The sequence below is a fragment of the Zosterops lateralis genome (genome assembly GCF_965231275.1).
Source record: "Zosterops lateralis genome assembly, chromosome: 1".
Classification (NCBI taxonomy): Eukaryota; Metazoa; Chordata; class Aves; order Passeriformes; family Zosteropidae; genus Zosterops; species Zosterops lateralis.
The window spans coordinates 105,060,561-105,075,396 of record NC_139762.1 but is presented as its reverse complement, the minus strand read 5'-3'; the positions used below and the strand labels follow the sequence as shown (position 1 = coordinate 105,075,396).

The 14,836-nt window shown below is 38.4% G+C and overlaps 1 protein-coding gene across 10 annotated transcripts in view; it reads right to left on the bottom strand.

Moving 5' to 3' along the window:
* GREB1L (GREB1 like retinoic acid receptor coactivator) overlaps nucleotides 1–14,836 on the bottom strand; it is a 129,510-nt gene that overhangs the window by 56,754 nt on the left and 57,920 nt on the right. For 7 of the 10 annotated variants that reach the window (XM_083856799.1, XM_083856797.1, XM_083856800.1 and 4 more), the window contains exons 3-4: nucleotides 1,564–1,735; nucleotides 1,073–1,273 (exon numbers count right to left, since the gene is read on the bottom strand). In XM_083856799.1, the coding sequence (XP_083712925.1) occupies nucleotides 1,073–1,273; nucleotides 1,564–1,732 (370 nt within the window). In that variant the 5' untranslated portion in view covers nucleotides 1,733–1,735. The remainder of the gene's footprint in view (nucleotides 1–1,072; nucleotides 1,274–1,563; nucleotides 1,736–14,836) is intronic. The other 3 variants (XM_083856801.1, XM_083856805.1, XM_083856806.1) reach the window with 1 other exon arrangement.

Here is a 14,836-nt window from a genome sequence, read left to right as displayed (position 1 = left end):
TTCTGTTCTTTGTGCTACAGGGAACGGGCAGTACGCTGTTACAGAGGGTAAACATGCTCGTGTGAGCTGCATTTGGAAGTGGAAAAGGCAAAGATGACAACACATGCCACTAACGCCCCCCAGAAATGTCAAAGAATTACCTTACTTGGTTCCTTACTTCTATTACTTCATACAACCAGATACTTCAGTAAGGTACAAAACCATTTTACAAATTACAGCTTTTGATGTACAGCTTTTTGTGCACAAGGAATTCCATGATTCAGGGGGATATTGAATAAAATGTTAAAAAGGGCATTTGGACCTGGTGGGAAAAGTTCTTGTTCTTCAGGTGTCTGAAGTCAGCAGGGAGATCTTTTAACAAGAAACACTTTACTACTACTTTAATGAGTAGATGTTCCATTTTTGAGGAAGTTAAACCTTAAGTAAAACCAATTTTGAGATAAGATGAATCAATCACATCAATTTTTCTTTGGCCAAGTAGGTACATCCATATTGACCCGGTTCTTTCTTTAAGACATTCAAACCCAAACAAATATAGTATGGTCAACAATTCTGCTCATCTTGAGCAAAAACAAATCAGGACAGCTCGGGGTAAGGAAGCAATGGCCAACAGGCACACCAGGAAAACAAAACAGACAAGCTTCCACTAGCAGCAGAAAGTACACTAAGTGTCCTCCCCATTTTCTTTCTCCAAACTCCTCCTTCTGCCCATGGAAGCAACTAAATCCAGCTTTGCCAATGTTTCCAAGAATCATTTAGGGATAGATTGACAACCAGCCGTACTGATGCCAACTCAGGTTATCTCTTTGAGGACAGTGAATCAATGAAAATCACAGACAAAAAAGGCCTTTCAGAAACTAATGGAGTGCCACAGCCAGTCCTCGACACTGCTTTCAAATGATACATTAAACTTTATGTTCTCAAACAAATCCTTCTAATCCGTATTTTGTCAGATCTAAGGCTTTGACTGTATTTTCAGACTTTTTAGCTCAAGAACTTGTAACTGTAGAGAGTGCACATTATCATTAGAATCAGTTGTGAAGATTATGCAATAAAAAAACAGGATACCAACCATCAGTAGTGCAAGACCCTTCCGGGGCAGGTTTTTGTGAGTATGGGATTGGTGGACTACTTGAATCTGACATGTCTTCATCCTCTTCTTCATCTTCCATTTCATTAACAGTTTGGTTGGTAGTGGAGAAGTCCAGGTTTCCATTTTGTGAATAGCGATGTACTAACTCTTTATCCAACTCTTCTACCTTCGGCTTCACATCTGAAGAATAAAAATAGAAAAAATAATAAAATATAGTAAAAATAGAAATAACTTAGAAAATTAAAACTTTCAACAGTATCTGCCTTTAATACAATATCCATCTCCTTTTAAAATAACCAGCATGCCATTCTTTCCCCTTAATGATGCCCAACATTCAGATTTTGTCACACAATGAACTGCTGTGCAGTTTTTGCCCCCCCGCCTTTTTTTTTTTTTTTTTTTTTTTTTTTTTTTAATGAAAGACACCCCACCCTTTTCACACAGAGAAAAACAACTGAAACGTGCCATACTTTCATGGTTACCTTCCGGCAAGAAAGGAGGCTGGTCAGGATCCAGGTAGAGCTGTGAGAAGATTGGCCGTGGGACAACGCTGCTACATCTCAGAGAAGCTTCTATGGAGTTATGAAGAGCTTCTTCGAAACGGGCAGATTTTAGTTGCCCTGCATATGAATTCCCCATGATCTAAAAACACAAAGGAAACAGCTGATAAGGGGATGGGAATGTCCACGCACAGAGAATTTACAAATGAAGACAGAGGTCTTATTATCATCCATAACTGTGATATAAAGTTAGCAAGAAAATATGCTGTGGAAACAACATCTCTAACTAGCACGACATGTTCATGTTTCTCTCTCAATCTGGCAGGCTGCATCCTTCTGTTCCACTAAGCTTTGACTGCATTTCCAGCACACTGCTCTGTGTCTTCTGCATACATGGCCTCTCAACAACCTCAAGAACCTGCCTGGTACAAAAAGGTAATGGAGAGTAGATAAAATCATGATTATTTGGGGTTTTTTAGGATATTCAGAGTAGAATACAGAAGGGTATATAACAAAAAAAAAATTGAAAAATCAAATTGGGCTTCATTAGTTTTTGTCAAAGAGTGTGTTTACATGATTTTTCACTTGTCGGTATGCAATATTTGGAAAAAAGATCTACACAAGGACATCCAGCAACTTGAATTTTTCTCTCACTCATATTAACTGAAATTACAGGGAAAGTCAGCTTCTCTGTGTTTTCAGAATCTCTTCACCTCTTGTCTTCAATATAATACTGTGATTTACATGTAGTCTGACCTATCAAAGAATCTAATTATACTCTTATAACAAAAGATATAGATTTAAAAAGAAAGAAATAATTAACTTCTAAACCACATTCAGCAAATGCAGTGAAATGTCTTTATTTGAAATTATGCTTTACACTCACAGAGAGATAACAACCATTTAAATATCTGCTTTAACAATTAATATTTCTGTTGATATCAATGACAAATTTAGGAACTTAATTAAATATTCAGGCAGACCTGTAGATCATTTCTTTTCCTTTAATGGCATCACACAGCCCATAGACTTTTATGCACCCAGCAGAAACATTTAGTAACAAGGTGGTCACGGAAGTTTTTAAAACAAGCTCAGGGACACTCACTGAAATATGAAATGTTCCACTTGGCTAGATCATTATACCAAATGGCATTTGTTCCAAAGAAACAGCAGTCTAACATTTCCAATATTCAGAACACAAGCCTGAACTTTCAGAGAAATTTATTTCAACAGATAAAAATTTTACCCTGTTAAATCAATAGACACCAAAGTATAAAACCTTATAACATTATCTTTGTACTTCCCCTCACTAGATGTCACCTAGCCCTACAAACAGGAAGAGACCTTGGTGAAGAAGATAAGTTGGCATTTGAAAACCTACAGTTCCACTCTTGCTTTATCATCAGGTTGCTCAAGGTCCTCAGGGTCACCTGTAAAAGGGCAATAATCATGACAGCCACTTCCAGCAGCCTTTGAGGTCTGCTGGTGTAGACAAATATCTAAGAGCTAATTATTACTACACTACTGGATGCATACGTGTGAAACAAATCAAATTATTCACTTCTAACCTGGGAGAGAGAGATAGTTCCCTGTTCAAAGACTTTACGCAGCTTTGGGAAAATAATCCCTCATCTCTGATTTAGACTGGCCTTTAATAAATTTTGTGGCAACTACACTTCTCTACCCCAACCACAGACAATACCAGATAAAAAACCATTTATTAACCTGACATATTCTGCTATTTCAGCAGTGAAATACCTAAGATTAGTAGATTCTCTTTTCCCTTCTATAAGTTTTCATTAAAATTTGGAAATGGCAGGGACTGTGTACAAACAACAAACACACAACTACAAAGTGTGTTAGGAAAAGACTGCACTGTAGCAATATTAAGGTTGCAGTAAGCTAAAGCCTGTCAGGTGCCTTTGAAAAAAAGAATTGATGGAAATCAGCTAAGTGACTGAAATATTTATTTTACTGAAATTGTTGATGATACTTTCATAAATATAAGTGACAGACTATTATTAAATTTCATGCAATGAAATGTAATTTCTCTGCCATTTATGTCAATTATGATGTGCTTAAGGTAAGATTTCAGGAATCTATTCAAATAGAAAGACTTTAGTTAAAACACTGTAATGAAAATTAATCAATCTTCATAAATCAGAAAATTTGCAATTCCCACAGCAGAACATCTGCGTGAAGTCTGCTCATTCTCATGTTTTCTACACCCTACCTGTTGTATAAATTCTATGACAATTATTTTAATTCTGATGGGAAGCTATTAATAAAGCATAGCACACACACAGCAGAAATGCTGGCAATTTGATTTGCTTCCCTGGCATCTATACAAGGAGACTTGCCTGTGCATGGAGATTGCCACAGATCTACCCGAGAAAGTTGGTTAATGTTACCAAAGGATGTTTCTAGCTTGCCAAGAGAAAACAAGATTGTTGGTGGAAATGCCAAGTAAAGCAAAGCTCAGGAAGCACAGCTTGTGTGAGTTCTGGTCCCTGCAGTGTGGAAGCAGAGCAGGGGGAAGGCGTGTCAGGGATGTGCTTGTGCAAGATGGGGCAGGCAGAGGTATCAGGGGGCAGAGTGGCCCCGGGTCCCGGCGGGCTGCAGCTGAGGGAGCTGGGACCCTGGAGAACAGCATGGGGCAGCTCATTTCCTAACACTGCCTGAGGCCATTAGGGCAGCTGGGCCTCATTGGGAGTTCAACAGAGCTGGGGAGGGGAGAGCAGGGTTTTTTCCGGCAGAGGTGGCAAGACCCTCCAACAGTGAGCTACTGCCTGGTTCAGGTTGTGCCATCTTGATCCAGCCTCCCCAAAAGCCAGGAGCATTAATTCAAGGGAGTAACTCCTTACTGTTTCTGCACTTGATTCTACCCCTAAATGCCTGCTGCTATTAGGAAATGGTTAATTTTCCTCCTCACAGTGTAAATGGGAGGCAGCCCCCAGTGAGCACACCTCAGCAGCAGCAGAGACAGAAGGTGCTTTCAATGCGCTGAGGGGGCTTGAGGAGGCAACAGAGCCTGAAGGAAAAATAAATCGATGGAATTTAAAGGGAGACCAAAAAAACCTCACCAAAACCAAAGAACACTTCTCTTATTAAGACATGTGTCTGCCACATCTGCATTTAAATATGACCAAACCCGATGATTTAACATAACTAAATTAATGCTCACAGTTAAAAGAGTTACCTAAATAATATGTCTTTCCAACATTCATATATGAGGTCATTTGGTAAAAATAAAACAAACTAACCCCTCTTGCTTTCTATAGTGGAATTAAGACAAGGTTTTCTTAAAATTCTGCCTATCAGATGCATCAGTGAGCCCAGGAGGATGTGGGAAAGACATTCCATTGTTGAGTTCATCTGAGCCAATCTGACACAGCGACTGAGAGAAAACAGAGCTGGACTTGACTCAGGAGCTCCTCCCCAATCCCACAAACCTGTTTTTATGCTGCCAACTCTGGCACATCAGGGCTCACCCTTGTGTCCATTGTTCCACACCCAGCAACATGAGACCTAACTCTGCTGGAGCCTACCTGCATGCACTGAGAGGTTTCCAATGGGCAGGAGGTTTGATGAGAAGGTAAATAATTATTTCCATGTCTACATGCACACTAATTGTAGCTAGCTCAGGACAGACCTGGTTAGATTCCCAGCAATGAGCAATCTGCACATCTCTAATTCAGTATTCCAGCCCTCACCTTTCTTTTTACCTGCACCACTGGATGGATAGCAGTGTAATTCTTAAGTTGCCTACTTCTCTTGGCAACCTTTTGAGGTCTGTTTTGGATTGAACTCTACAGAACGTTAGTATGTGCAAAGTGTATGTGTATTTATTTAGCTGCTAAACTTTTTCCTTCCCCACCACCTTGCTAAGGAAGGAGGTTCAATTTGGCAACTTTGTCCTTCTAAGGCTTCCCCTCCACCTCAACAACTTTCCCACTGTACACAGATGAATTTTATTTGATTTTCTTAAAACTTACTGTGGGGATTAGAAGACACTATCAGAACTGAATAATTTCAAAATCAAATCTGAAAGAAAACATGAAACAATAGGGGAATTTCCAAAAATTTAGGTCACCCCCATCTCCAGGCTCTACCTCTCTCAGCGCTCTTCTCTGAAAAGATTCAGATACTGAAGCACCACCCAACACATCTCCATTGCTGCTGTGCTTCTTCAAAGCAAATTTCCTAAACCCACTTCAAGTCTTCTTTGCAGTGGCCCGTCACTGAACCAGAGGATTAACCATGAGATTTGCTAGAGTGAGAACTGCCTTACAACAGAGCTGGAAGGCAGCCCTCACATCTCAATCTGTTTCCTTACAGAGACACACGGAACAAGGCAATTGTGAAATTCCTCTAACCTGACCACAGGTAAAGAAGGATTATTGCTATAGCTTTTAATAAAACAATTAAAATGGGCATTCATTGTGGAAAGCAAAACTACTATTTACCATGACCTTCTATCAAAACAGACAGAAATGGAAATAACAAAAGCAATATTTCAAAGAGAATTGATTTTAACACTTAACTTTGTGGTGAAAGACTCAGGGAAATTCTAATCACTCTTTTAAACCCAGAGGCTGAACTTGCAAAAAGGCCTTGTCAATTCAAGCAAATAATCTTGTTCCACGTGGTCACCTAGGTTTCAAAAGATCTGTGCAGAAACATGACATGGGATGTTTGAGAAAAACCAGAGCCCAGGTCCAGCAGTGTGTAAGTACAGTAAAACACTACCCATTTTTAGGTAGGAAAAAAGATTACTATGCTTCTTTAGATTAAAAAAAAAAAAAAAAAAAAAAAAAAAAAAAAAAAAAAACAAAAACCACCCCCCACACAAAACACCTCACCTCTGAAAAGTGGATCATTACTCAATAACTCTTGGGAGCCAGAACTGCACATTGAGTTGAAGGCTCTGCTAGTAAAAATATAATCAGATCATTCAGTACACCAGATACCACATATTTGGCCTCCAGGTGGGTCATGACCCCAGAGACTTTAAAGCAGAGGAACCGAACTGGAGGATGAGGGAGGGGGTGAGTGTTGTTGTTATGGCTTAAAGCAATTTCACAATTACCTGATAGCGAATGATGAATCTGATGCAAACACCCTCCATTAAGTCAGCTCTATCAAGTCCTTACTTTGTGTTTAACCTAATAATGTAATTGTGTTCTCCAAAACACATAATCTGGCTTCTGATCTGGCCTACCCCACAGAAAAGTTTCTCTTCAAAGGAAAAGAAAGCAAGTTCCTCCACAAAGGCATCGCCAGGCCCAGCACAGCTTCCGTATCTCAAAGGGTTATCTCAGGCAAAGAGAGACCAGGCATTTATTTGTGCTGCAGAATAATGAACTGGTTGTTTCAGGTACAGCTAGTGTTTCTGACTGTTTACATCATTCTTAGTCATGTTCTGGGAGTATTATTTTTTCCCATTAGAGCATCACTACAATGTACCCTGAACATGCATTCACAGAAAGAATGCCAGGTAATAATGACAATAGCAAATATACACACTCATTAAAAGTGCAGACTTCAAAGTCAAAAGTCTATGTACAGCATCAGCTGTAGCATACAGTGGGGAAGACTTATGTGTGACTCAAAACAAGATTGTAAGGTGGCCTTACAAAAAAAAGCCTTACTTCATAAACACTGTAAGATCCCTTTTTCCCCCCCTCACAGTCTTTTCAAGGTCTTGAGATTCTCACCCTGTTTTGTCTTCATTAGGGATATTCAAACTCAACTGTAAAAGAGCTTACCATCTTATGTAGCAAGTAACAGACAAATAACTCATTCACAAGGTTCTCTTATTGCTCAATTAATGGTATCTATACTTGGAGTATTGCATCAGCTTATCTGGGATTTGGAGAATTCCTTGGACAGAGAAAAATGCATATACAACAGAGCCTCATGCAGGATGCTGGAAGAGGGCAGCTGTTTCCCCACAACACCAAACAGAAAGCAAATCACAAATGGTCTTAATATGGAGGTTGCTGTGCCCTTACTACTCCATCCCTTCCACCCCAAAACTATTCCTACCATCCCCAGGAACAGCTCACAAAACAATAAACATACTAAAGGTAAAATTAACACCTGGATGCAGGATGGTGTTACTAAATTGAACTTACATGCAAGAAGCTATCAACTTCAAATCACCCCCAAGTGCTGCAAAAAATTAAGTCTGAATTGCATTTTTACAAATTCAGTGACTTGGGAGTTTTCAGCTTCACGGAATGAACCAGCAGTGATGCAACACTGAGGCTGGCAAAACCCACCAAGAAACAGCAACTGAAACATCATCTCATCTTTTTTACCTAAAGTTTGAAATATTTCTTTAGTTTTTTCTAATGCTGTTATCCACAGAGCTGTGCACGCAAATATCAGTTTACAACCATGATCAAGCACCTAGAGGCACAATGGTACAGAAGTCACTGCAAGCTGATCTCAAATCAAGTTTCACAAAAATGGCACTGGCTTTACTTTTCTCCAGGTTATGGCTCCCACTCAGCAAAAAAAAAAATTCTGCATTCTAGATAGGTTAAACTCTTACAACACAGTGAGACATATTCCTCTAGTGAGGACTGAGGTGATTTAAGATTAAGCATGTTCCAAGCTTCATTTGATGCCATTTCCTCAAAAACCAGATGCAATAAGCAGATAAAGGAAAATATATAAAAGCTTTCAGCAGTTAATGATATGGATTTAGCTTACTGTGACTGCAATGCTTTTGGAGGCCTTTCAAATGATGTTATGAAGTGAGCAGACAAGTTACTGTGGAGGTTTTGTAGAGTTTTTTAAATAAAATTGTACAAGATGGAGCAAATCCTTTTATGGTGCAGGGACCTTTCACAGTATACATAGGAAAAGGAACATTACTATCTGCCCTTAACAGAAGGGATAAATTTCTCTTTCAATAGAAAAACCTTCAGGTGGGAAAAAAAAAAAGGTTATCAACATACAAACATTGATTTTGAAGTTTAGGTATTGTTAAAAGACTGCATTATTTTAAAAGGAGTATATGCTCACACAGTCATGGCAGGGAAGACACAAATAAATCACCAAGGAGCACTTTTGAAAACCTCAGCCTGCTTCCTTAAGACATGCATGCTCATACATAGCCTTCCCCACTTATGTTTTCTGTCATAAATCAACAGGACTCTTAACCACATTATTAATGCCACCAAATCAACAATGATGCTTAATCCTAGCTATAGGATCAAGGCATATTTTTGCTGTGTAATTTTGATTTTGCAATTAGTTGCAGACATAAATTGCAATTTATTCTTCTAACAACCTGATGTGTTCACGGAGTCAGGCAGTTGTGTTTGAATCACCTCTCTGCCCAGCAAGATCATGGAGCAGATCCTCCTGGAAGCTATGCTAAGGTACACTTTACTTAAGGAAAATAAAGAGGTGACTGGTGCCAGCCAACTTCCCTTCACTAAGGACAAATCATGCCTGAAAATTTGGTAATTTTCTACAATGGGGTTAGAGTGGTGGGAAGGGATCCCATGTGGAGGAACCTCACAGGCTTGAGAGGTCGTTTCATGGAAACTTCATAAAGGCCCTGTACCTGGGCTGGGACAACTCCGGGCCTAAACACAGGCTGGATGGGGAATGGATTGAGACCAGCCCTGAGATGAAGGATTTGGGGATGTTGGTTGATGAGAAGAGCAACATGACCCAGTCATGTGTGGCCCAGAAGGCCAACTGCATCCTGAGCTCCATCAAAAGCAGCGTGGCCAGCAGGCCAAGGGAGGTGACTCTGCCCCTCTACTCTGCTCTGCTGAGACCCCACCTAGAGTGCTGCATCCAGCTCTGGGGTCTCCATCATACTAAGAATGATGTACACCTGCTGGAGCAGGTCCAGAGGAGGGCCATGATTAGAGGGCTGGAGCACCTCTTCTGTGAAAAAAGGCTGTAAGAGTTGAGGCTGTTCAGCCTGGAGAAGAGAAAGCTGCAGGGAGACCTCCAGTGCCTAGGAGAAAGCTGGAGAGGGACTTCTGACAAGGGCAAGGAGTGATAGAACAAGGGGAAATGGCTTTAAACTGAAAGAAGATAAATTTACAAGTAAGTATTAAGAAGAAATTCTTCACTGTGAGGGTGGTGAGGCACTGGGTTTGGAACTAGACGGTCTTGAAGGTCCCTTCCAACTCAACCCATTCTATGATTCCATTAATTCATTTAGCTACCATGCTTAATAACACAGCAGATGAAAATAATATAGTATGTGAGCAATTAGCTTAATAAAATAAGCACAAATTTGTTCCTCAAATAATGTATTCAAAATCAGTAACTGTTCCCAAAGCCAATATTTTAATTGAAAATTTGTTATTTTTATATACTTTTCATATACATAAATGTTCAGTCATTCATTAACAACATATATTCTGTTAATACACAGATCTTATTGTGAGTTATTAGCTAACAACTATATTTGGTAATTACCAATTAAAACAAACTGTTCAGAAGTGTTAGCAATATAAAATCTATTTATGTAGTTTACAAAAATCTATGAAGTAAAGTATCTTCTCAGATGCACCAATTAATTTAAAGCTTTGTTAATGAAGATTTAATGTTCATTTCAGCAGAACACTCTCTAATATTCCACTATTTAAAAAAAATAAATCCACAACTGGGAAGCTCTGTGAATGGTCTTCCTAAATAAATAGAAGTCTGTGTTTGTCACAAATTTTAATGCTGGTAAAATTGACTAATTGCTGACTTTCATGAATAATGTTTTTGTTTTCCTCAGTTCCTTTTATCCTGAGAAATTGAAAGGCAAATTCACCAATGTTTCAAAACAGCCATGAAATGACATAACAAGAAGCAATCACAATGGCATCTCAGCTGGCATTGCTTATGAAAATGAAAGGGATGATCGTTTATTAAGCACTTTAGCACTGGGCACCTGGAAGCTGAGCACTCCACCTACAATCCCAGGCATACTTTGAATGCTTTCTCAATTGATTTTGTAACCAATGCTTCAACACAACTGGACTAACAAAGACCACCATATGAAGCTAATGATTTTGAAGTAATTTCCAACCACTAAAATTGCTCAGCTTGTTTGTGTTCCATTTTTTTTTTCCTGCAAGTTGTCTCTACACCATGTCTCCTGATCTGCTTCCAAACCTCAGCACTGTAAGTACATATTCACCTGCCCAGTGTTGCCTCCAATAAGACTAGGAAGTAAGACTGCACATTATGGCTTAGCATAAATTTATATATTATACATTTATGTATGTAAGTTATTGTAAATCCTTAGGCCACTGGGCTGCAAAATTTTAAGTTTTAAACATTATAGCTTATACTAATTATTCATTATAGGCAGAAGGTACCATTTGTGTGGGAACCTATGCCTGACATTTTTAAAGACTACTCACCAAGATGACATTACTTAATAGGAAAACAGCAAAAAAATTCACTATTAAGATACAGAAAATAGAAGCTAAAATATAATCTATTTTGACATCTCAACATCAGAATTTACAGCATTAAAAAGAAAATCCTTAATAAAGATCATTTTAGATATGTATATCTACAATAAAAGTGTTTTTCCCCATGTTCTTTTCTTTCTTTTTTTTAAATAAGTTTTCTCATGTGAAAGTGTTGCTAATAAGAGAGGCAAAGACATTTTTATTGCCAAGCAATATAAACGAATCGCTATTCATTTTGCAGAGACATTAATGGTTCTGAAACGTCTCAGTTCTCAAAACACGTACAAACTGACACCAATAAAAATAAAAGTTTCTGAATAATAGGCATAATGGTAATACAGATCACATTGGCTCTTAAAACTTTCCAAACAAAGATGACCCAATTCTTCTCAAATACCCACTTAATACTTTATTTTTCCACTGTATTCATCTTATCTGATGCATGTTCTGGTTTCTGACAGCTGCAACAGGCTAAAAATAAAGTACTGGAGTAAAACTTTGTTGACTTCAAACTTTCCTTTGCTGCAAGCAAACTTTTTTCCCCCCTGAAGCTGGCAGAGATGGAGATCTACCATGGCACTTCTTCAAATATGCAACTTGAAAGTAATTTCAGGGTTACCAATTTAAAAAAAAAAAAAAAAAGTCTCTGCAGCCATAGCATGTCCCTGACTCTGTACAAAGGATAACACCCTGCATCCAAGTGACTCACACATGGCATTTCCCCCTTCTCCTTCACTTGTAAAATACATAATTCTGCCAAAAGCACCATCAAGTTTTGTTCTTCTTCAGATAGATCATTAAAAGAATCCCTAACACAGATTTCAAGATTAAAATGAAAATTTAATCAAGAAGAAATAAAGTCAGCTTTAACTAATTAAACTAGCCTTCACTAATGCACTTGGATAGAAGGTTAGGTAAGTTGTTGGTTCCTCACATCCTCTGAAAAAGGACTGTTTTTCTCTCCAGAGCCCAGTTTGAAAACAGGCAAGCCTGAACAAGACCTCTCCTTGGTTTTGCAAGGCTTAGTCAACCCTAAAAAGGAACCAGCAAAGGTGGAAATGAGCCCCTCTTCTTTCCCAGAGGGTTGTGTCAAAATGTTTGTCAAGCTCCCTCAGAGCAAGTAACTGCACAGCTCTTCCAAAAGTACCATTTTCAAGTAAGTCAAAATGATCATGTTTCTGCTCTTTTAGACTCAAAATATGTTTAGAAAGGAACAAACAAGATTTTTCTCATCTGAAGCTCCCATGTAGTCACTAGATAGAGAGGCATATCTAACATTTCTGCAATCACTTTTAGCCCATGATGCAGAGACAAGAGAAGACCAACACAGCAAAGCCAGCTGCTTTCATGGCCATTTCTATGCAAAAAACAGTTCTCTGAATAGACAAGAAAACCCTTTATGGGTCAAAAACATAACAATCAGCTTAAATCCCCAAGTAAGGTCAAGTTAGTATCATTCAGACACTTTTTGCAACTGCTCTGCTGGTGAGAAACTGTGTCCAAATTTCTCATAGATAATTTTAGTGGAAATGAACTTCCAAGTGCAGAGTGCTTTGTAGAGCTCTTCCTTTTCCTTTTCCACAACATGTGTTTGTCATGTGTCAAAGCTGACTCTCCTTTCTCCCCTCCCCAGAATACCACAAATTCTTCTGTAAAATAAACAAAGTTCTGTCCAGAATCTCCAAAATTACCAGAGGCAACCCTGTTTGATATCAAAGATACACATCACTGTTGGTTCATCTGCAATATCCTAGATTTTAGTTAGGAAACAGGCAATCAACAGAACAACACTTGAACACCATACCCAGGGATATAGCTAAAAAAGAAGAGTTTTGACATTCAAGCTACCTTTTCTAGGATACTTTGGAATCTCAAGTTATTTGTGGGATAAATGCCCACAAATTACATTTATATAATGCCATTTAGGTCTCAAAAAAACCTCCCAGCTTTATCTTTATTCAAAACAGAAATCCAAAAATTCAAACCACATACTATTAACACCTTATTGAAGAAGGAAATGATTTTCAATTTCTACTGCTTGTATTGTTCTGTAATGCAACTCATCATCCACTGTGATAAACGGGGGTGGGGCAGGGGGTGGCTGTGTTTTACAAGAAGAAAAAATGATAATAAATTATTTGACTTGTTGGAGGCATTAGGTGTGCTTCTCTACTTTTCTCCCCAAAATCTTAATGATGTTTACAGGCTGGACTTAATTTACATGCAACATAAACATACTAGCACAGGCAATCTTGATTCCCAAAGCTGATGTTATGGCTTAATGAGTCAGCAACACAGAATATTTACAAGTTCTATTCTATGCATTCTTGATGGCATGTATGTACAACTTCTAATAAATCCTGACACTCAAGAAACTAGTGCTAAAAATATTTTTCTGTGACTGTTGCCACAGTAGAACATAAATACTATGCATAAAATTCTTACTGTGGGCTAAAATCTGTTTAAAAAAAAAAACCCAAAAAACCCCCAAACACCTGATAAATAAACAGTTTATAAACACAGAACAATTTTCTCCAGCAGATGGGAAAAAATATAATAACACATCTAAAGCTACTTTACGTACTCTGAGTAGTTAAATTCTAAAGTTACAAACAAAATTAACCATTACAGCTCAAATATGTACTCTTCTAAGCAGTTTAATTACACAGGTATAGCACTTAATTCCACATAGATATATATGTAAAATGTGATAGTTGTTGTCTGTAGGGATAAAGCTGAAAATAGTCTCAGACCTCACATTGAATTCTTGCAGCAAAAACCAGACCAATCCCATTGATAAATAAATCACTTAATCCTTTCTTCATTTACCATCACCCAGTTGCAAAAGCATGAAACTGAAGCCTAGAAAGTCAAAGCTAAGGCTTGACCTTCCATCTCTATCCCCTGTGGCTGCTCCCTTGTGTACCCCTCAAACACATGCCATCATTTCCTGATGAGTTTAGAAGGGGTTATCAGGAGAATTTCAAGACATGTGTCAGTTTTGTGGCAACCTGAATGCTATACAAACATCTTCTGTGTTTAATAGGCGATTTGTATTTTAGTAGGTTTATCCATTCCCAACTTTATTTGTTTAAAGGTGCCTTAACCTTGACATAAATCAATGCTAAGCATCTGTATGGGGTACTTCTGAAGAGTTTAAAAATTAAACTACACAAAGAGCTGTATTTTGCAAGGAGGTTTCTTTCAAAAATAAACCAAACCAACTTGACAACTTCTTTGTTCACTTTCCCCCCACCTTGAAAATTATGCAGTTTATTCTTTTTAGCTCTTCTTACAGGTTTCTTCTAAAGATCACAATGAAACACCAGCCTGGTCACTTTAACAATGCCACCAGCACTGGCTCACAAGTACCTTTTTCTTCCTACTGCAACCACGAGTGTTTGTGTAAGACAGTAGAGCCAACGAGTCGGAGGCCCTGGGTCGTGCCTTGCTGCAGCCCCCCCTTCCAAAGGAAAACAAAAAGCACTGAACCTTTTCTGCCACATGCCCAGTCCTTCCCCCACCACCTCTGTGGTGAAGACAGCCATTATTACATTTCCTTTCGGGTTATTTACAAGGTCTTGGCTCTGACATTGATTTCTTATCTGTTTCTATGACAAATGTTAAGTGTTAATAAGCTGTCCTTTTAAAGAAAGATAATGCTAAACAAATTACAGGAATTAATTACCCCAAACCTATTCTTTATCTTTTTTCTCATGAGCATTGAAACAAGAACAGTAAAAATTACCCAAGACCAGAAAAGAACCCCGCACTTTTTTTCAGCCAATTAATGT